General features: G+C 60.1%; 1 protein-coding gene across 2 annotated transcripts; it reads right to left on the reverse strand.

The window, feature by feature from the left end:
- Window positions 1-10516: 10516 nt before the first annotated feature.
- On the reverse strand, window positions 10517-16375 carry BHLHE23 (basic helix-loop-helix family member e23). Of its 2 annotated transcripts, none has more exons than XM_086702678.1 (2): window positions 14577-16375; window positions 10517-11509 (listed from the first exon to the last, which is right to left on the reverse strand). In XM_086702678.1, the coding sequence occupies exon 1, from the start codon at window positions 16254-16256 to the stop codon at window positions 15582-15584; it is 675 nt and encodes a 224-aa protein (XP_086558804.1). In that variant the 5' UTR covers window positions 16257-16375; the 3' UTR covers window positions 10517-11509; window positions 14577-15581. The 2 variants fall into 2 exon arrangements, with proteins under 2 accessions (XP_086558804.1, XP_086558803.1); XM_086702677.1 differs by lacking the exon at window positions 10517-11509 and adding an exon at window positions 13452-13834.
- Between the last annotated feature and the right edge of the window lie 5235 nt (window positions 16376-21610).

The raw sequence follows: 21610 nt of genomic DNA on the forward strand, positions 1-21610 counted from the left end.
TGGGCATGCTGACTGTGTGGAAGCCTCTGGAATCTTTCTCACTCCTCTGCTCCCCGGACAGTGTGGGCACTAGGACTGTGGATGGGTCCAGGAGTGTAGAGGTGCCTTGGCCAACCCGCTGTGGGGTGGAGTGGGTCCGTCTCTGTCCTCAGACAGTGGGGGCAGGCAGGAGGCAGGGGAGTGGGTGGGGGGCAGCAAGCCGAGGGGGCCAGGCACAGCAGGAGGGCAGGCCGAGAGAGGGGGCATGGGACTGGTGAGGGTGGGGTGGGCACATCTGGGGCCACTGGGGGCTCCTGGACGTAGAGACCCTGCTCGATGACCACCAGCCTGTCTGGGGACAGGATTGTGACCCACAGCGGCCCTGACCATCTCCCCAGAACATGCCCTACAACACCCCCTACCCCAGCCTCTCTCTACCTCTTCCCAGGAATGTTCTCTGAGAGCCAGGCAGACCCTCCAGGCTGGGGAGGGCTCAGTTTCCCCTAGCCATCCAGGATCTGTCCCTCCACACTGTGTCCTTCGTGCTGTCTCCTGCTGGCCTGGCCCTGGCTGTGGACCTTCAGTGCTATAGGCAGACGTGGATGGCACCACGGTCATCCCCTGTGCACAGGCATTTGGGGATGGGGTCCTCAGACTGCATGCAGCCCCAGGGGCTAGGCCCCCTCTGCTGGCGAGTGATGGAGGCTGGTCTGAGGCAGGAGCACCCCAGTCAGTCTAGTGGCTCCTGCAACCGTACACTCGTGTGCTGCTGGTGGCCTCTTACGGTGGCCCAGGAGAGGGTGAGGCATGGAGAGTGGTCCTCACCAGGACTGAGGACTTGGCCCAACACTGGGGACCTCGGCTTCCCGGGGCCCAGGCTGTAGGACCACAGGCTTTGGGCCCGTTTCTTGGGACTTCTCAGGAGTCTTTATCCCTCTGGATAAATCCCACTGGAGCTGGCAGGCTGCTGCCTCCCTCTGCTGGAGAGGAGCTCCAGACTCAGGCTTGAGGCCTTGCCCGGAGGGCACGTGAACCCACCCGGTGGGTTCACGGTGACCCACCCTCTCTGAGCCTCAGAGTCCTTACCTGGGAAGTGTGGGGCCCAGGGCAGGCATGAGAGAACAGCTTCACCAGGCCGGGCACGTGGGAGGGGCTCAGGGAAGGGCCCACGGGGCAGGCAAACTGCCCTCTGATGTACCTCCTTTCTACACGGGTGACCCGCTGTTCCTGGGGCAGGAGCAGGGTGCCTGGCACTGCCCTCTTGACCTCTTTGTTCCCTACCTAGGTCATCCTTCTCTCATCCCTGGGAGCCACACTGCTGCCTCAATGGCCTCCCTGCTGTTTCCCTGCCTGGACCCCCTCCCCATTCTCCTGAGCTCAGCCCAACGTCACCTCCTCCAGGAAGCCTTCCTTCATCTCAGACTAAGTTATCCGGTTGCTGTCCATGCCTGTTCTTGCTCATTAATGTGGCCTCAGCAGACAGCCGTGCTGAGCACAAGGGGACCCTTAATCACTGATGACCTCTGATGATCAGGGTTAAGGCCATTACAGCCAGTACCAGCGTCACCTCATCTTGGTAAATTCCCTTTTACGAATTTACCATGTTAACCATTTTTAATTTTGTACAATCATCTCATCACTGTACGGTTCCAGACTTTTCATCACCCCAGAAGGACGCTGCACCCCCCCGCCCCTGCCCTCCGCACCGCCCGCCCCTGCCAACCACCCATCCGTTTCCTGTCCCCCTTGTTTGCCTGCTGTGGGCAATTCGTGCCAGTGGAATCTCACACCGTGTGGCCTTTTGTGAGTGGCCGCTTTCGCCCCGCGTCACGTTCTCCAGGTCCACGCGTGCCGTGCGAGTCAGAACCACGTTCCTCGTGTGGTTGAGTGGCGCACATTGTCTAGATGGGCCACGTCTGGTTCATCCGTTCACGGGCTGGTGGGCACTTGGGCCGACTCCAGCCTCGGCTGCGCTCTGGTACCCAACAGACTGCTGCCGTGGACGTGCACATACAGGATCGATTACAGCCCCGTTGTCAATCACGACTGTCTGCTGACTTCACAGATCCCTACGGTTTAGAGGCGGGAACACGGCGAGGCGTCCACCAGGCCCTGAATGGGGTGAACTCCCACTGCTCCACCAGGGAAGAGCCACTCCCACGGGGTCCCCTGTGGTGATTTGCTGGGGTGGCTGGTGCCCGCATGTGCCACGGCGGCCCGAGTCTCCGGTGACACCCCCCCCCCCCCCCCGCCACACTGTTAAATATTTTAGCAAATAAAAAAATTGTAAGCGCGCGGCCAGATGTCCAAGTTGACAAAGTGCTTAAGGCATTTGACTGATAAAAAGCCCAAGCCCTTAGTAAATGGGACTGAAAACAAGCCCCGAGGCAAGTGTGTGATATTAAAAACATCCCGGGCTCCTTTGTGCAGGGCTCGGGCGCACAGAGGTTTGGAGGCCAGTGTCCATCTGTCGTCGCCGCGCGTCCTGGCCCTCAACAAAGCCGGATAGGTCTCGGAGCAGCGGCCGCTCTGCAGCGGGCCCGGGCCCATGTGGGACGCTTGTCACAAAGGCAGTGTCATCAATATTCATGGATGGGCCTGCTGGCGGCCCTGAGAGGGCCTGAGCTGGGCCCAGCGGCCGGTGGTTTACAGAGAGGACAGCAGCAGCTGGGGGCAGGCGCTGCCCTGCGGCCTCGGCTCTTGGCTTCAGTTGACAAAGAGTGACTGCTTCCTGGCAAACTCTGCCGCCCTCCTGGGTCTGTGGAAGCATCCAAGGGACAGACAGGGGCCCTCAGAGGTCATAGTCCTCTCCTGGGCAGTGGCCTCACGTGAGGGCAGACTCCCCAGGCTGAGAGGAAGAGAGAGGGGAGGCCCCGGGCGGGGATGGGAGTGGACGGAGTGGGAATGGGAGGCTCAGGAGTGGGACTGGAGGCTGGGGGGGGAGGGAGGCTGGGATGGGGGATGGGAGGTCCAGGGAGGATAAACAAGTCGAGAACAAAGAGAACAAGTGTCAGAATTAGCGGAAAGCCTGAACTCATGTTTTAAAAATGAGGCTCTTGATTTCCAACATTACTCTCCTGGGGTTTCCATGTGTAGGTCTGGAAGGACGGAGGTGGTGACCTTGGGACAGTTGGCTTTGCTGACACAGGTACCCGTCTGTCTGCGATCACAGCGATGGCGGGAACTCGCGTCCACTGCGTCCGCATCCGTACCCCCAGTCGGTTCCCAGTCCCTGTAGACCTGCGGCTCGGGAGTCAGGAGTGCCTCCCCCTTACAGAGACGGGGCCCACGCTGCCAACGGGATGGGCTCTGGTCTAGGGCCTGGCCTGGGGGGTCCTTGTTCTGGCTTCCTCGTGATGTCTTTGGGTGCTCCTGCGCCCATGTCTGAGAGACGCGGCTGCCCACATTTCCTCCCTGGCAACGGCAAGGGGTCAGCGGGCACAGTTAGCCCCGGGCACTGGGGACCAGGTGAAGGTCCAAATGAATCCTGGGAGCTGATCCCCGTGGGAGAAAAAATGTACCCAGGCTCTTGAGAGCAGGCTGATCTCTCCGGAAGCACTGCGCAAGTTGGTTTCTGGGGACACAGTTCCTCGTGTGCTGCCCAGGGTCCCCAAATGGCTCATTTGTAAGAAGTCTGTCTGCTGAGCCCAAGGGAGACAGGCACGCACCTCCCCCCACCCCCAGCCTAGAGAGAGACTCCCATCCCCACCCAGACTGCGACACTGAGGCTCGGCGATCAGCGGGTTGTCCGGGCCTCTGGCTCTGCCCTGTCTGGGTCGCCTGTGCAGTCCTCCCCCGCTTCCAGCCTGGCCACGGCGTGGGGAGAGATGGTTCTGAGAGCATGTTCCAGATCCCGGGATCCGAGCGCTGCACCCCCACCCCATTTCCCAAGTGGAGCACGGGTGTGAGGCTCCAGCAGCCCCTTCAGAATGTTCTAGCACAACCTGTGCCTCATTTCAGAACAATGGAAACAATGAAAATGGCGCAGAGGAAATTTTATCACGGAGGGTTTTATGTAAGACGCAGAAGGGCCACTCCTGTGATACAGTCATTACTGTGGTTAAACCTATTCCGTTAATTAGCACGGGCATTTATTACTACCAATAAAATATAAGGGGACTGATAGAGCCAGTGTGTCTGGATGTCCCCCCCCCCCCCGCACCCCGGCCCGCAGTCGCTGGGGCAGGGCATTGGGGGACAGAGGGGCTCGCAGAGACGGCTGGGGGGCCCCGTGTGGTCCAGGGTGAGGCGTCCTGCTGAAGTCTGGGAAGTGTGTCCGTGTCTGCTTGACCAGGCGTGATCCGGGCAGTGCGGATGGGCCCAAGGGACAGGTGTGGCCCAGAGGACACAGGTCCCTGTCTGCAAGGACATCAGCAAAGACCCTGGACAGAGGACAGCACCGTGCTCTCAAAAAGATTGATGGGGCGCCTCAGTGGTCAGTCGGTTAAGCGTCCCACTCTTGGTTTCAGCTCAGGTCATGATCTCACGGTTGTTGAGTTCGAGCCCCGCATCGGGCTCTGTGCTGGTGGTGCGGAGCCTGCTTGGGATTCTCTCTCTCCCTCTCCCTCTGCCCCTCCCCCTGCTTGCACCAGCACATGTGCTCTCTCTCTCTCTCAAAATAAATTAACAAAACATTAAAAAAAGAAAAAAAGAAAAACTTCTCTAAAAAAAGAAAAGAGACTGAAAGGGGCTTCCTCGCCGGTGGCCCCTTCGGACATCCACAGGCACCACAGAGCTTAACTCAGACAAGACGGCCCCGGGCTTGCTGGGAGGACAGTTTTGTTTGGAGGAAGGGGTGTCTTTGAGTGGTTTTCTTCCAGTCCCTGGGAGGGGCCCATCCCAGTGTGTGGTTCATACCTGGGGCAACAACTGCCACACCCTCCTTTTGTTCCTCTGGAAGAATAAAGTCACACAGAAGACTTGAGGCCCCAGAGGGAAAGTGGAAATCGGCCGGGAGACCCAAGTGGGTGGACTGGGTCGTTTTGTATCCACCAAGGTTAGACCACTTCCCTTCTGTCTGCAGTACTTTCCCTGTGGTGGCCGCTGCTGGGTCGGAACCGAGCTCTCCCACAGTTCTGGGCCACGGCTGAGTCAGCAGGGGCTGTACTGCCTCCTGAGGCTCCAGGGGACAATCCCTTTGCCTCCTCCCACCCTGGGGTAGGTGTCCGTCGGGCTTCCCGCCCCTTCTCTGCTGCCTCCCCCTGCAGCTCCCCCCACTCCCTCTGCCTTTGCTGATTTGGATGCAGGTGAGTGCCTTTGGGGTGCAGCCGGGTGATCTAGGAGAGGACAGGTGCCTCTTCTCAAGATCCCTAACTGACTCACACAGTTTGCTCTGCAAGGTGATATTCACAAGGTCCAGGCATCAGGACGTGGACGTAACTTGGAGCCACACTCAACCCACGACGGTTAGTCTCCGGGTTTCATAGACAATATCCATAGTGTGTGAAGATGGCTGGGTATAGAACTGTCACGGGGGCCGCGTCTCCTCTCCCCTCCCCACCGGGCCCTCAGCCTCTTCCCCAGAAGCCCCACCGCGGGCAGCGTCTCGTCTCCCTCCACGAAGATCTGATCCCTGCATACATTTTTCTTCCTTTAACACGGGAATCGTAGCCTGTTGTAAACAGCCCTTCCTGCCGCTCTGTTACTTGGTAAATCTCGGGAACTGTTGGTACTGTGAACGTGACGGTCTCTAGTTCCTGTCTGTGGCCACACAACGTCCCATCCCTGGGTGTCCAGGTTGCATTTAATATGCGTAATGTGCAGAGAAGCAGGTCAAGGTTTCAGATTAGCGCCCATCACAGAACGAGGCCAGCAGCCGTCCATCTGGAACGGGCGCTGGCTCGTCCAGTCCGCAGCTCAGCCCACAGGCCTTGCCTGCCGACGTCTGCCGGTCTCCATTTAATGAGTGACTTTGGATTAAAATGGGAGCCAACAACAGGGCGCCGATCTATATTAAATCTCCACAAAATGAAAATTGCAAAGATTTACTTAGGGTCGTTACATGAGGAAATTTAATCATAGCCTCATCCGTAGCAGTCCCTTGCCGCTGGACAGATAATTGAGCTGCCACACGGGGGATTATGAATACCTCCTGTTTATGAAGATAGCTCCCCGCTGACGTCTGTGGCCGGGGCACGCGGAGGTCCAGCCAGTGGCGAAGCACGCGGCTCCACTGGGCGCCGGCCGCGGCCACTTGGGTCACACGCGCACGCCCGTCCGTGCATGACGTCAGGGACTTAACCCTGACGACTTTCAACTCACTCGCTTGTTAAAGACGTCTCCGTGTTGCTGTATCTAAGAAGTACAGCGGGAGGAGTTTGGGACAAGTCTGAGGCGCATCAAGCCTCTCACGGCCCATTTTGCAGTTTATGTCCCCAGCACGACTCACGGCTCATTCGCCAGAAGCCTTTCTTGTTTCAGACGAGGTTCTCATGGGTTCGGCACAACGGCTCTAGGTTCCGCGTGTCCTGAGCACCGGCCACCCAGCGGCTCCTTGCCCCAAACCCTCAACCCCTCTCACCTGTCACGGGGGCCACCAGCAGCAGCCAGATGGGCCGCATGAGTTTTAACCCAGAAGACGTGTGTCCGGAAAGGCGAAGCGACGAGGGGGACGGGCGGGCTGACTTCGAGAGCGCTTGGCGTTGATGGCCCTGGACGCCGCCTCGCCACGGGGCTGGCCCGGAATCCCAGGCAGGAACGGTCTTGGGAGGTCTCAGCACGTGCCAATCGGGTCTTCCCGCGAAGACTGCTCATTTCGCCCCCCGAAAGTCTGTCTCGGGTCACAGAGGCTCACGTGGGGGCTACTTCCGCAAAAACCAAGGTGGGGCAGGCGAGGCGCTGAGATTTATGGAAACGTCTCTCACGGTTTGCCAGAAGCCTCTTGGGCTGATGATTACCATCCCGCTTTACAGACAGTAAGACTGAGGCCCGGAGGGGGACCTCGGTGAACCTCAGATGCACCATGCCGAGTGCAAGATGTTTCGGAAAACGCTAGGCTACCTTGTGTGCTGGCGGTCGTGGGGCTGGGCCAGCGCGAGAAGGTGATGGCGGGATTCTCTGTCTCGATCCTGGGGGTGGTGTCTACATGGCACATGTCTCCCATATTCGTGGAACCGTGTGTTTAAGCCGGCACATTTTACTGGATGTAAATCATATCTTCGGAAGCCCGACTTGAGAAAAATCAAATTAGAGATGATAACAGAGTTCTGGAAATAGACGGTATAGTGGTTGCACAGCGCTGGGAATGTATCTGAGGCTGCTGAACTATGCGGTCCAAAATGGTTAAAACGTCGGTTTACGTAACAAAAAGCCACAGTACAAAGGAAGAGGACGCAGTCACGCTGTGAGAGAATGAACAGCCCCCTCACAGGCCACCCCCACCCCCCTCCGCCTGCGGGGGACCAGGGACCTCTAGACGGCGCTGGCGCAGGGCAGCGCCCTGCTGACCCGTCTGGCCAGAGGGACGGCCGTGGGGAGGGCCCCGCGAGGGCCCAGAGGGCGCGAAGCCCCCAGAGCACATCTGCACCTGGCGCCCGGGACGGCTTCGGGCTTCGGGCTCCGTCTTCGCCCTCCCTCGCCCGCCTGTCCCGCTGCTGTGTCCGGAGCGGCTCAGGGCGCGGGGCGCACGCCTGTCGGTGCCTGCAGGGGCCTCTGACCTGGTTCGCCCGTTTGTCGCTATTTTGGAAACACCCTTGGTTCACTTAGGTGGCGGGCGGAGAGGGGAGTGGCTGAGAGCTGAGCGCCCCTTAAACAGCATACTTAGCGGCTCTGCGGCTGTAACGAGGCTGCTTAATGAAGTCAGTACCCTTGAAAGTCCGTCCATGTCCCTCATCTGTCAGCACGGCCGCTTCCCGACACGGTATTAATTAACCACCACGTCCCCTGCAGTGCCGGAGGGGGAGGCCCGTCGTTATAACGAACAGGTCTAGGGGAGGCATGGCTCCTCAAAATTACTTTTTAAACCAACCCTATTGAGCAAAAAATTAGAGCAAAATCATCCCGACGACGTGCCCATGAGATGCCGATTCCTGTCTGCTCCCTGTTCCTACAGCTTCGCTGAGCCGCCGCTGGCTGCCCTCCCTCTCTGGCCAGCTCCTGCGCCTTCTGGAGACGTCTCTCCCTCAGGGCCCGCCCCCCCATCACCTCCCCTAAAATCCGGATGGGCTATGTGTTGAGTGGAGACGCTCTGGTGCTGGGCCGGCCGGCTGGGTGCGGGCATCTTGGGAGAAGCAGGCCTACAGAAAGTGGCCGTAGCTCGGGGAACGGCCCTCCCCCGCCTCGGCCCCCCCCTCCCCTGCAGAGTCACTCCTGTGAGCGCTTTCAGCCGCTCCTGCTGCTGTGAGATTGTCCCTCAGACCAAACAGAAACCACTGTCCCTCGGGTCCTGCCTGTTGTCTGCGTAGAGTGGCCTCGCCCCCCCCCCCCCCTTCGGAGCAGCCACGGGGACAGCAGTGGGGCCCCCACTCTCAGCAGACACTGTGTGCTCCAGGCCACGGTCTCCATGGCATATGGCGGGGGGTTCGGGGCGTCCCGCAGGAGGCGTGCGAGCGGAGAGGAGGGCCCTCTGCCCGGTTTTATTCATGCTGTTTCTGTGCTCTTCCGTTTGAGGACCTAACCCCTGGGTGACCAGCACAGCCATTTGCCCAGGACTTTGCGGTTTGAAAATGGAAGGCCTGTGTCTTGGGAAAACCCCCGTCCGGATAAGCAGGCAAGGGGGTCACCCTGCTAGCCTCGGACAAGCACACTGGAGGCCAGGCTGTCTACAGAGTGGGAGGGGGTTTCAAGGGCCGTTTCGGGCGAGGTGGGGCGTCGGGAGGAGCGAGCCGTGAGGGGGCTCCCGGTGGGACAGTTACTGTCTATTCTGACCGCAGCCGAGGACCCAGGGATCCGCGTGGGGAGCGAAACTGTATGTAGTGCGACCGACACGCACACACGAGTTCAGGACACTCGTGAGCACAGACAATAATGGTGGCCCCGGCCTGTTCCCACCCATTGTCCCACTGGGCTCCGGGCTCCAGGCTGATGGCGGCCCGTCAGCTGCCTTCTGGATCAGCCTTTACTTCCCGGACCTGCTGGGCTCCCCCTAAGCCAGATGCCGCACCGCGAGGTATGGCCAGGAGTACTTTGCATGTGGAGTATTTTAAGGAGCATGTGTGCTGCTCAGGGGAGCAGGGCCAGAGGGAGGGAGAGAGGTCGAAGTGCTTCTTTTTTCCTGAAGAAGCTACGGGAGAGAGTGAGCGAGAGACGGACGGACGGAATGAGCTAGGGTGGGCACACTGGGAAGGGGCTCCGGGGGCACGTCCCACTCCCTGGACACAGGCGTTTCTGGAAACCGCCCTTGGACATTCTGGGGCGAAGCGCTCACCCCGTCTGGTACCCCAGTGTCACGGAGGTGGAGAAGGAGTGGACGGGAGGCTCTGGAGGGGCCTGGTCATTCTGAATGTCGCTGCCAAACCCACAGCCCGTAGGAGGGAACCCAGTGTAGGTGGATGGCAGTTCTCTGTAGTTAAGAGGCTTTGGATTCTTCTGGAAACCCAGATTCCTGAATACGAAACACACACCTTCCCACTTGTGTGTGCTGTTTGAAATGCAGGTGTGGCCTGCGCAGATCTCCGGATCCTCTGGGAGTGAGGAAGCCAGGCTCAGCCAGGCTCGTCCAGCCTAACGGGGAGGGTTAGTGATATGCTCAGAAGATGAACGGATCTGTACAGCGAAATCATCTTGTTCGGGCGTTTTCTCCATCAGCGGTCTGGTTGCCACGGGCCTGTTGGCATCAGCTGACTCCGATGTGGGGTTTCTGGGTCCCAGTGACCAACGATCGCGGGTGTAGCCCTCCTCGGTGACGAGCTGCTCCCTCGCCGGTTTGCTTTCAGCAGACGGCATCCGGGCTGCTTTGCCCGAAACCCTCCGAGGGCCTCGGCAGAGGACGCCTGGCTTCTATCTGCATCGTGACGACCTGGCGGGTCGGGTCCCTTGAGCCCCACCTGGCCGGCTCTGGAACCCTCTGGGCAGAGGCGGGCTTCTGCCCCGGGTGTTCGCTGAGGCAGTACAAGAAGGCATGAGACTTAGAAATGGTTCCCTGGGATTTTGTGACTTCCGTGCCTCTGTGGTCAAAGCAGGGAGGTGCAGGGAGGGCCGAGGACACACGGCTCCAGGCTCAGAGCCAGCCGGCTGCAGAGTGAAATGCGTCCTGTCAGATGCCTTGTGGCCATGAGCGAGTGTTGCGGGTCCCATTTGTGCCTTGGGTTTGTGGCCAATTCCCAGACTGGCTGTGGCCTCATTAGCACAACGAGTGCTGTCCCCACGGAGCCGGTAGGTTGGCTCCTGTCAGGCCGAATCAGGGCCCCCAGGAGCGCAACTGGCGGTGGGCTCATCACTTTAGACAAAATGGGGCTTGCAGGCGAAACCAGGCTGGCTGGGAAGGCCCTCGGTGTCTAACGCACAGGCGAGCCGCTCCTAAGAAACCCTCCAGCTAGGATCCTGCTCCTGTCCCAGGTGGCACCACCGACCAACCCCCCTGCCCCCCCTCCCCGCGTCAGGCTGGCACCCTGTGGGGCGGGCACCCCGGGAGGGGCCTGAGTGTCCGGGGCTCAGGGACCACCGGCCAGGCCCGTGCACAGCTCTGGTTCGCATTCTGATGGAAACGCAGGCTGCAGCGGTCATTGGAGCCAGACAGCCTCCTCCCTCTGTGTCCTGACCAGGCCACAGCTGGGGGATCCCACAGCCAACCGCAGAACAGGAGCGTGGAAACGTCGGTTTACTCAGAGACCCCCCTCCGCGTGTGCCTCTCACGAGCGCTGCCCCTCCACCCCGACTTTGAAAATAATCCGGCTTCCTACTCAGAGAGCCTCGCTTACAAACAGCCTTCATTCCTTCACATCACTGCATACGCCTCGGGCACTTCAGACTGGGGAGAACCTGCATAAATCATTGTGTAAAACGGGGGTAACACTGACATCCAAGGTGATGTTGCTAACTCTTGGAGCCTTTCTGGATTTATGGTAACGTGGGTTTTGCCCCTTTGGGGTTAAATCTGCAAATGTGTATTAATTTTCCAGTTTTATGGAAAGACTTTTGTTGGGGTACGGAACATAACGTGCAGGGTTATGATCCAAAGAGGTAATTAATTGTTGGAGAAATGATTTAATACATTGTAAATCCCTCTATTTCCATCCCTTACGATGGGATGCCAAGAGCGATTAAAGACTCGGGCCGTATCACAGGCACATCCACATGATAAATTGCTGTAATCGCTCTCTGCTGGGTTGGCCAGGGCTCCACAGCCTATGCTGGGGAGCTGCAGTCAGACTTCGCAGACGCCCGCGGGTGAGGCTGGATAACAGTCCGTGCGTCTCACACATTCTTTTAGGAGAACAGCACTTGTCCTGTAGGAGGAGGCGCCCGTCGTTGAATGGTGCTGCCAACCTGCAAGGGAAAGAGACACGCATATTTGGCGAAGCGCGTGTCTGCACGGACGCACATCTGCTTGCTTGTAGGGTAGAACAAAGTTCCCCGACGAATCTAGCGACATCTGCATGGGTGAAGAGAAAATCCCATCTTTGGGACGAAATCAACAAAATGAAACGGTCGGAAGCCGCCGCGCCTCATGCAGGAGGGCTGCGGACGACCTCGTGCGGGCGGGATGGCCCGTGCGCCCCGTGCCCCAGGCCCCCGGGGGCAGAGCTAGGGTAGGGTGGGGTTCTGCTCCCGCAGTTCCGATGCCATTACCTATTACTGAAAACCAGGGATGCGGTTTCAGGTAAGCGAATTTCCTAACCGGAGGAAAACAAAGATCCCTGGGTGTCAAATATCCCGGGCCCTCCGAGAACAGAACGTACTGGGACCACGGAGGCTCACCAAGTAGGTAGAAACATTCTCATCAAAATACCCAAACGAGAGGGAGAGATATATCTGCCGTCGGTTGTTTTAAAGAAAGGAAGGAAGAGGAGGCTGTGTCCGTCCTGGGATGCTCAATCATTAGCTTAACCATAAGGGCCCCCCACTTTTGTTTTCCGACCCATGCGCCCTCTTTTTCCACTTGGCAAGCTGGGGGTGCCACGGGGCAAGCAGGCGTGTTAGCACCCGCATCGGCCACGGATGTGCCGGTCAGTGAATGCAGACAGGGTGCAGGACCTTAGCCAGGCAACTCGCCTCTCCCGACCCCAGCAAGGGACCCCTGCGGAGCCCCTGGACTTGGGGAAGTCTGCCCCAGGGCGCCACGAGCAGGCTCCACGGGCTCACAACTGAGTTTGAGTGAACCTGGGTCTTCGAGTGGCCCAAGCAGCGGCCAGCGTGGCAGAGCCCTCCAGCTGTGTGGTTAGCAGAGGAAGAAGGCAGTGTTGGCTTCAGGATGCCCCCCTCCCCTGGAGTGTCACCATGCTGGCTCCCCAGGCTTGGAGGTGGGTGCGCGATGCTGGGAACCGGTGACGCCGTAGATGTGCTGCCCCCTTTCGTGGTAGAAAGCTGACAACGTCTTTCCTTGCCACCTGCCCCTAGACTTGGTGAGCCAGACTGAGGAGTCACAAGGCGTCTCCTCTTTGTTGAGCTCTGGAATTTACTCCTCGAACCAGTGGGCACTTCCTGTTTATTATGAGGGTGAAGGAAACAAAGGCGCCTCATATGCTTTGCATCCGTACAATTGAGCCACGTGTGGCCACTGAGAACTCGAAACGAGGCTGGTCTGAATTCAGACACACTGGATTTTGGAGACTTAGTACAAAAAAGAAGGAGCGTGAAATACCCCCCTGATAATTTAAAAACACTGATTTCACATTGAAATGATACTGTTTTGCATACACTGGGGCACGTAAAAGTCATTAGAGTTAATTTCATCTATTCGCTCTTTTTAGGTGGCCACTAGAAAAGCTACAACTTCCCGCATGGCCGGTTCTGAGCGGGGCAGCTGGGGTTTAAAGGGACACTCCCTCGCCCCACATCACAGCATGTACCTCTCCCCTCACCCTGAGGCGGATCTAAGCGTGAGCCTCTGGGAAAAAGGCTGCTTCCTATTTCAGTCCTCCCCAGGGCTGAGGAAGTGACCGCGCTGGTGGTCAGGTCACGAAACCTCTGGGAGTCACCCGCAGTGACTCCCCGTGGGGACGCAGCCCTTGGGAGAAGACAGCCAGAGCCCCCGCCCACGTTTCCAGAGGGTGGTGGGCTGGCCAACGGGCAGAGACCCTGGGGCCCCGTATGTGGGGCACACGGGCCGTGCTGGGAGTTCTTCCAGTGTCCAGGCTGTCTTAGAGCGGGGGGGTCTGGGGCGCTCAGTCACCTGAGCGTCGGACTTCGGCTCAGGTTGTGATCTCACGGTTCATGGGTTTGAGCCCCGCGTCGGGCTCTGTGCTGACAGCTCGGAGCCTGGAGCCTGGTTCTGATTCTGTGTCTCCCGCTCTCTCTGACCCTCCCCTGCTCTCTCTCTCTCTCTCTCTCTCTCTCAAAAATAAACATTAAAAAAAAAAAGGGGGTATGAAATGACATGCATGTGATACACCAAGTTGCTTCATCAGTGTTGCTGAGAATCCAGCCTAATTTCGCTCTGAAAAATGACTCCACTCCACCCCAGCGAGAGGCAGGCTGACGTTTTCCAGAAGAGTAGACACACAGCTTTTGCATCTAAAAGAACCCATTTAATTTAATTTTTTTGGAAACCAAGTAATTGGAAGAACTCATTACTGAAATGGTCCTTTTAAAAAATTGTTTTTCATCCAAGATGGGGCACAGAGGTTTTTTTTCCCCTCACCTTCTCCTCAGTATTTCATATATTCGCTGAGTGACGGCTTACAGATGGCTGTCTGCATCTCAGGGACTTTTTAGACTCTGTGATTTAGAAGCATGTGGCCCAGGTTGACACAATTATCTGAAAGTTGAAATTGAGTTCAGTCACAAATGAACATATTTAATTTGATATTAAAATTTAATCATATTTAAAACAAAATCTTGAAATCAAATACTTTATTCTGAATAGAAATGTCCTAAACATGTCTGGTTTTAACCAGAATCAGCAACTGTGTTTCAGATTAGGGTAAGGGATTTATAGAGTCGATTTACCATCGACTTGAAATGACCCTGCGGGTAAGTGGCTCGCACTGGTCCTGTCCTGCCCTCCTTCCCTAAAAGGGATTTGAAACATAGTTTCTAAGACTCCCCTTTTTGAATGTGCAAAACTGACAAAGTTGTGGGTTAGGGGGAAGAAAAGACAGCGAAGAAATAAATATGGAAATTAGCAAAAACCAGTATTAAGCGTATGTCTTTATGAATAAGGCTTAATCGCACACTTCATTTTGCAAATACAAAAGGGCCTTTTGAAATGTATTAATTAAAGTTAAATGCTTTAGACAGGCGGCTTTGTAGGCCCCCCCCCTCACCTCATTAGCATAGCATTAAGGACAGCCAAGGAAATTGCGTTAATAAAGCTGGATGTTGCAGCAGAGCGGCTGGGGTGAACTGGGAGCCGACAGCCGGACTGCAGGGTGGCCGGCGGGCTGCGGGTGCGGGGACCCCTGTAGTGGCAGAATTCCACCCCGTGCCCCTGACATCCCAGACACAGACCCCCCACACCTTTCCACAGGTCAGGTAGCCCCTGGCACCAGCTTACTCACCCATGCCCCGGCCTCCTCCCCTGGAAACGCGTGGGGGTTGGTGCGGAGGGGGCTTTGCGGGTCACCGGAGCTAGACCAGGCCCTTCCCTGACACCCCAGGCCAAGCGCGGTCGTGGGCACTGAGGACCGTCCTCCACGCGGCTGCCTGTAAGCGGAGGGCGCCCCGCGGTCTCCATCCAACTCCACGCGGGCCGCACCCCGGCGGGGACGAGCTGGCGTCAGCGGCGGTGGCCGGGGAACCCAGGGGGCTGCTTGGGGGCACAAATCCCGCAGACTTGGAGACAGCCGGTGTCCGCTCACCTCTAGAGGTGCGCGCCTCTAGGCAGGCGGGGAACTAAACGTAACACACTGGGACTCGAGGGGGCCCCGAAGCTGCCGGCCCGGGGTCTTCTTAGGGCAGCTCCTTCCAAACGCCAGTTGGGGCTGGGTCGGGGCGCGACGGGGTCGCGGAGCCTCAGAGACCCGAGGTACCGGCGCAGGCGCCACGCGGCCTCGGGAACACGCCCACCAGGAGCCGGCCCCGCAGTCCGCAGTCCGGCGGGAGCAGACGACTTGGGCGGAGGACGCGCCCCGGCGGGGCTAAGCTCTGTCCCCGCGCTCGGTGAGAACCGGGCTGGCGCCCAGCAGGCCCGCTCCCCCGGGGTCACGCCGCCGGTCCCCGCTCCAGCTGTAGTCCTGGTTTTCTTTTCAGGGTGCGTGGCGGTGCCCGGACAAGCAGGGCAGGTCCGCCGTCCCGTCCCGGGTTTGGAGCCGGAAGTCAGGAGATTGCCCGGGGCGCGCACCGAGGGCTCGGGGGCGCGGATTCCCGTGTTCCGCTCTCCACCGCGCCCAGACGTGCTCTGAGCTCGCGGCCCTACACGGTTCCGCGCGCAAAGGCTGGAAGCGACTTCGGGCGCCTTCTCCCGGTGGGTGGGGCCGGTCGGGGCAGGGTGACACGGTCGCGGGGTGGGGGGGTGGCAAGGTAAAATGTGAGACGCGTGCGGGAGTGGGGGCGGCTCGGGGCCCTCACGGCTTCTCGTTACAGTGTTTGCAAAGCGCCGAGGGCGTCCCGGAGAAGGAGGTGCACTTGTCCGGGCAGGGCAGCGGGGCGCCCGCAGAGAAGGGATACACAGCGGCCTGGCCGAAGGGCGTCAGGGGCGCAGCGGCCACGGGGCCCGCCAGGCCCTGGCCCTGGTTGAGGTAGGCCACGAGGCGCCGCATCTCGTCCAGGGCCTGCGCCTGCATGAGGATGTAGTTCTTGGCGAGCAGCAGCGTGGCGATCTTGGAGAGCTTGCGCACCGACGGGCTGTGCGCGTAGGGGATGACGGCGCGCAGCCCGTCCAGAGCGTCGTTCAGGTCGTGCATCCGCCGCCGCTCGCGCGCGTTGATGCTCAGCCGCAGCGAGCGCTGCTCCCGAGGCCGCCGCCGCCCGTCCCCCGCGCCCCCGGGCCCCCGCCGCCGCCGCCGCCGCCGCTGCTCGAAGGCGTCGTCGTCGTCGCTCTGCTCGCCGCTGCTCTCGGCCGCCGCCGGGGCGTGGGGCGCGGGCGCCGCGGGGAGGTCGCCGCCCGGGCCCGGCGCGCCGTAGCCGCGGGCCGCCTCGGGCCCCCGCGCCGCCCCGTAGGCCAGGCCGGCCGTGGCCGCCGCGTAGCCGTGGCTCAGCGCCAGGTACGCGTCCCCCGACAGCGACTTGAGCTCGGCCATGGCCGCGCGGCCGGTGCAGCTCCGGGCTCGCGCGTCGGTCCGGCTGTCGGCGGCGGTCGGTGGGTCGGTCCCGGAGCCTCTCCGGCCGCCCGGGCCCCGCCTCCTGGGCGCCTCCTCTCTCCGTCCTCCTCGTCCTTCCTCCTCGCTCCCTCCTGCCCTCCTCCTCCCCCACCCCTCGCCGCCGCGTGCAGGGCCGGGCGGGGCGGGCTGCAGCTCCCACGCGCTCGGCTCCCGTTTTAAGGTGCGGAGGCGGCTGCTGGGACTTCGCGGCCATCCAATCAGAGGGGACTTGGTGACCGCCTGGCTCCACCGGCGGCGCCTACCGACGGCCGGGGCGGGGACCGCCGGATGCAGGGAGCTGGAGGTCTGCGTGGAGATGGGCTGGCGGCGGCTTTACCTGCATCTCCGCGTCTCCGGCCGATTCCTGCCTCCCCGGGGGCTGCCGCCGCACGACGCCCGCGTCTGACGCGGGCACCTGCCTCAGCCCGTCTCGTTCCAGGTTCTTCAGGCAGGAGCCGGCTCGGGCGTCGCGCAGGGGTCGGAGCGGGGAGCGCGCAGCACAACCCCGGACACCTTCCCCCCCCCCCCCCCCCACCCCGGCCGGAGCAGGTGCGGAGCCCTGGCCTGGGGCCTCCTCCGGGGTCTTGGGCGTGCAGCCCGGGTAGGTGCCCCACGGAGCCCACGTACAGCCTCGGAACCGAGTTTGCGCACCGCTCACTCGGGCTGCCCGCCCTGTGGCGCCATCGGGGGAAGTCCCTGGGCCTGTGGTCCCCGCGCACTTTCCCCGGATGAGTGCCTCCCTTTCCACACTCCCCCAAGTCATAGTGGCTTAAAGCAGGGATTGGACTTTGAGGACAAAACTTGCTTAGGATCAACGTCTTGTTTCAATTTTCTGGTAATTCAGGTGTGAGGGTTTCTCACACTTGTCCAGGGGCAGAGAGGTCTTCTCATTTGTCCTTGTCAGGGTGTGACCTCCGTGGTGGATTTGGGGAGGGTGGCCAGTGAGACACTGGGGGTGGAGGTGGGAGGAGTCGTAATTCTGGCCCGTGTCTCAGCCAACACTCCCCGCCCCGGGGACACTAAGGTAGCATCCCCAGGTGGGCACCAGACCCGATCTTTGCCTGGGGGCCCGGGGTGGGGGGGGGGGGTGCTGCGATGTATGAGGTCCTATTCTGCAATTCTCCCAGAGCCTGCAGAGGGGTGGGGGCTGTGCTGGTCACTGGGCTCAGCTTCCTCCGTGTGAGGGGTGGGCCGAGCTGGGAGCCCCCACCAGGAAAAGTTCTGGAGGCTGAGGGGAGGCTTTGGGGACTAGTGCCAGAGCTCTCGGAAAGTCTGAGACGATGGGAGTAACCATGGAGTTTCTAACACAGCTTGGAAAAGCCCAGAACGGCTCAGACGGGGCAGGGGAAGGAGCTGAGGGCGCCATGGTTCCTTCCTCAAACCCTGGGTCCCTGTTTGCAGAGTATGCTGAGGGAATGATATCCGCGCATGGCCAGCGCACCACCAGCTGACTTTCCTCCGCGTTCTTGGACGGAAAACCACCCAGGCGTCGCGTGCACACTGGCTTCTGGGGCTTTCCCTGGAGTCTCCGGGCTGCTGCCGCCTCTCGGATCCGGCCCCGGTGGATGGAGGTCCTGCCGGCCTCAGCACCCGGCTTTTTGGTTCTTCCAGTGAGGGGTGGAGGCCAGGACCCCAGACTTTCTCCGGGTGGGAAGCTGCCTGGAGGCCCGGGAGCTGGTGGGAAGCCTTGCTTCTGGCTCAGCCCAGAGACAAGTGTCACCCTGGCCTCCACACGAGACCTTGGCAAAGTGGCTTAGTGTCCCTGCTCTCCAGGTTCCTCCAAGGAGGGAGTAACAGAAATGGTGCGTGTGGTGTTGAGTCCTCAGGGAGGTGAGTAGGTGCCGTGGAGTGAATGGCTAAGAGCCATTTGCTGTCTGGAAGGTTGTGGAAATCCAGCGACGACTGGGATCCCGGCTCTCAAGGGCTTCTACGCTCTGTGCTGGTGTTTGAGGGCAGGGACCTGGGGCTAGGCTGTCGCGGAAGCCCTCGGGGCGTCGTTGCTCCGGGCCCCGCATGGAAATGAGTGGAGAGGAGCTGCAGGCTGAGGCACCTGCCTGTGCTGGGGCCTCGTGGTTGCCCTCGCTGTCGTTCAGGAGGGCGGGCCTCCCCCACAGCGTCTCCGGGCCCAGAGCGGAGGTGGGCCCTGTCTTTGGCAAGGACGAGAAGGGTCCGGCGAGACGTTTCCGAGAGGGGCCTGGGCCGAGGTCAGTCACAGGCCAGCTCTGGGGACAGCCTCGCGTGGACAGGAAGCCATGGTGTTCGGGCCGTGGTCTGGAGGGTGAGTGGCTGTTAATGAGACCAGGGGGCCGGGGGCGGGGGCATCCGGGCTGTCAGAAGGAGTGTGGCATGTTGGAGGACAGCAGCAGCCATTGTGCTCAGGGAAGCGTTCTCTACGGGCCGCCGTGCTCTGGGGGCTGGGGACACTTCCTCCTGGAGGTCCCTCCAGGCCTGGCAGAGCTGCAGGGGAGAGGGGGTGACAGGGGACACAGAGAGGCGGGCCAGGTCCACAGGGGCCCTGAGGAAAAGTGCATCAGGCGATGTCCTGCCTCTGGGGCTCAGGACCGACTGGAGGTGATGGGGTTGAGGGGACGGTATGCTACGGACCCAGTGGGGGCATTTGAATCACCGAGGGGTGTGTCAGCAGAACGCCGTGGTGACCGACATAGTAACTGTGCAGGTACGGTGAGGTTGGCTTTCCAGTCATGGCCTGGATATCTCTCTCTCTCTCTCTCTCTCTCTCTCTCTCTCGATATACAGACACATAGAGATAGAGGTAGAGACAGACAGGCAACGGAATATTATTCGGCCACCAAGAAGAATGGAATCTTGCCATTTGCCACGACATGGTTGGGTCTGGAAATATGCTTGGGCAAATTAAGTCAAAAACAAAGACCCTATGATTTTACTCACATGCGGAATCTAAGAAACAAACAAGAGAAGGGAAAAGAAAGAGCGAGAGACAAGCCCAGAAACAGACTCCTCGGTGCGGAGAACACCCACGGCCACCAGAGGGGGGGGGGGCGGGGGGCGGGGCTTAAGGGGAGCACTTGGGATTGTGATGAGCACCGCGTGATTGAAATAAAGACTTAAAAAAATGGAAATAAAAGATTTAACCTTAAAAAAAAAAAAAAGGCCTGGAGCACAGTCCCAGCCACGGCTGCAGGTCGGCGTCACCCGGGAGGTTAGGTTAAAGCCGGCGTCCGCGTCGCAGCCGGGGACAGGGACCCTGGTCTGTGGTGGGCATGGAAGTTGGGATGTCTAAACTTCAGGCCACGGCCATTTTCTAAATAGCCTCGTAACCAAGCACCTTCAACGGCTTGGAGAAGGACTGGAGGCAGGGATGGGCCCACATCTGGAGCCCAGGACCCTAAAACAGCCTTCGTGGGGGGCCTACTCCCCACAGACGGAAAAGCAGCTTCAAATCCCGGCAAGGCGCCGGGAGAGGCACCGTTTTTTGGTCAGACGCCGCCACCTGCTGGCCGCCCAGGAGATTGCGCCCCACCCGCTGGGCTCCGGGGCTCCTCGGAGTTCAGGGCCAGGTGGAGGCCTGCTCTCCCGCCCTCTGGGCACCTGCTCACCGGCCGCAGGAGGCTGCTTCCCAGGTTCCTGTTGTCTGTCATGCTGGTCACTGGGTTAGGGGTTTGGTGGCTCGAGGCTGGCCCTGGTGTACACAGCCTGATGAAGCAGATCTGTCCCGTGGCCCAGGTCTCCCCAGCTCTGGGCCCTTCACCCTTGCAGGCAGGGGCAGCATGGGGTGAGGTAGGGCTGCACGGACTCCACCCCTTACGGGTAGCTCCGCAGCCTCCCTGGGCCCGTCTCCGCATCAGTAAAGTGGGACTGTGTTTGTAACTGAAGGCTGTTCTGAACAGTGGTTCCTCCGCCCTCCGGGTAGCCACTCTGGGTCACGCAGGCACGGTCCCTGCATGCAGCCGGCCCTTCTGCCGCAGCCAGGCGGGGACGGTTGGATGCCACAGCCCCCAGTGGATGGCGCCGGCTGCCCCTGCATCTGCACTTGTTGGGTCTTGGGGAAGGGGGGCCGGTGGGGCAGGTGGGGGCCCGTGTGGAACACAGTCACCTGGGGGGCCAGGCAGGCAGGCTGGGGCAGGGGAGTAGCAGGGAACACGGCGCTGGGGTCCCCAGAGCTCGCTGCTGCGTGGCCTCGGGCAAGCCACACTTCCTCATCTGCAAATGGAGGGGCGTCGAGACGGGACAAGGAGAGGCCGTGGACACACCGCGTGGACCTTCTGGGGGATTCCCAGCCTCAGGGGCGGAAGGATCCACCTGTCGGTGTTGGGAATGAGCCCTGCGCAGTAGGGTTCCCGTCTCCTAGTGCAGAGCATCCTTCTCATTCCTACACCACCTGTGACGTTTCAACCGTTTCTTGTCAAACACCACTAACGAACAGGAGGCCACGGTGGCCGGTGTGGGGACGTGGGGCGTTCACTCACAGACGTTCTCTGAAAGGTGCCTAACACGCATTTATTTCAAACCTCTGAATGCTTTTATTGATTTTCTTGCACATCTCTGCACCCGCTTTCCGGTTGCGCTTCGTTTCTGTGATATCGCTCTAGTGCGGGAGGCCAAACGAGGTTGCAACTCTTTGCGGTTTTGCGTGGATGGTTCCCCGGGGACAAGGTCCCTAGGGGCAGCCAGGACCACCTCCGGCTCGCCCGGCAGGGAGGAGGCTGGGTGGTTCCTCTGGGATTTCAGGCGGGACTCTGCCCCCCGCCCCTGTTGTCTTTCCGGGTCTCTGGTGATGGAGGAGAGTGCTGCTTAGCTCATTTTAAGGTGACACATGTCTCTGTGCACCCCTTACCAAGTGCCTCTAGGCAGTGCTTAGTGCACGCCCTCAAAGCCCCCAGAGTCTGTGCCACAGTGCCCAGGGTGGTGGTCGGCATCTGACCCACCTCTGCCCTGTGTCACCACACTCTTCTTGGGGCAGGTGGACGGACTGGTCCTGGTCTGCTTACAAGAAGCTGTTTTTTAAAAAAATGTTTGTTTATTTAGAAAGCAAGCGCGAGAGGGGAAGGGGCAGAGAGGGAGGGAGAGAGAGAGAATTCCAAGCGGGCTCTGCACCGCCAGTGCTTGATCCCATGGGGATCCCATCGGGCTCGGTCCCATGAACTGTGAGGTCATGACCTGGGCCGAAATCGAGAGTGGGACCCTCAACCGACTGAGCCGCCCAGGCGCCCCCAAGAAGCTGTTTTTGGTCTAGGTGTTGTTAGAAGCTTCGCAGAACTACAACCTTTCACATTTTTACGGCACTGGGCGATTTTCAAAGGACTCCCCCCTCT

The sequence above is a fragment of the Puma concolor genome, chromosome A3 (genome assembly GCF_028749965.1).
Source record: "Puma concolor isolate L17-30 chromosome A3, mPumCon1.1.hap2, whole genome shotgun sequence".
NCBI classification, from domain to species: domain Eukaryota; kingdom Metazoa; phylum Chordata; class Mammalia; order Carnivora; family Felidae; genus Puma; species Puma concolor.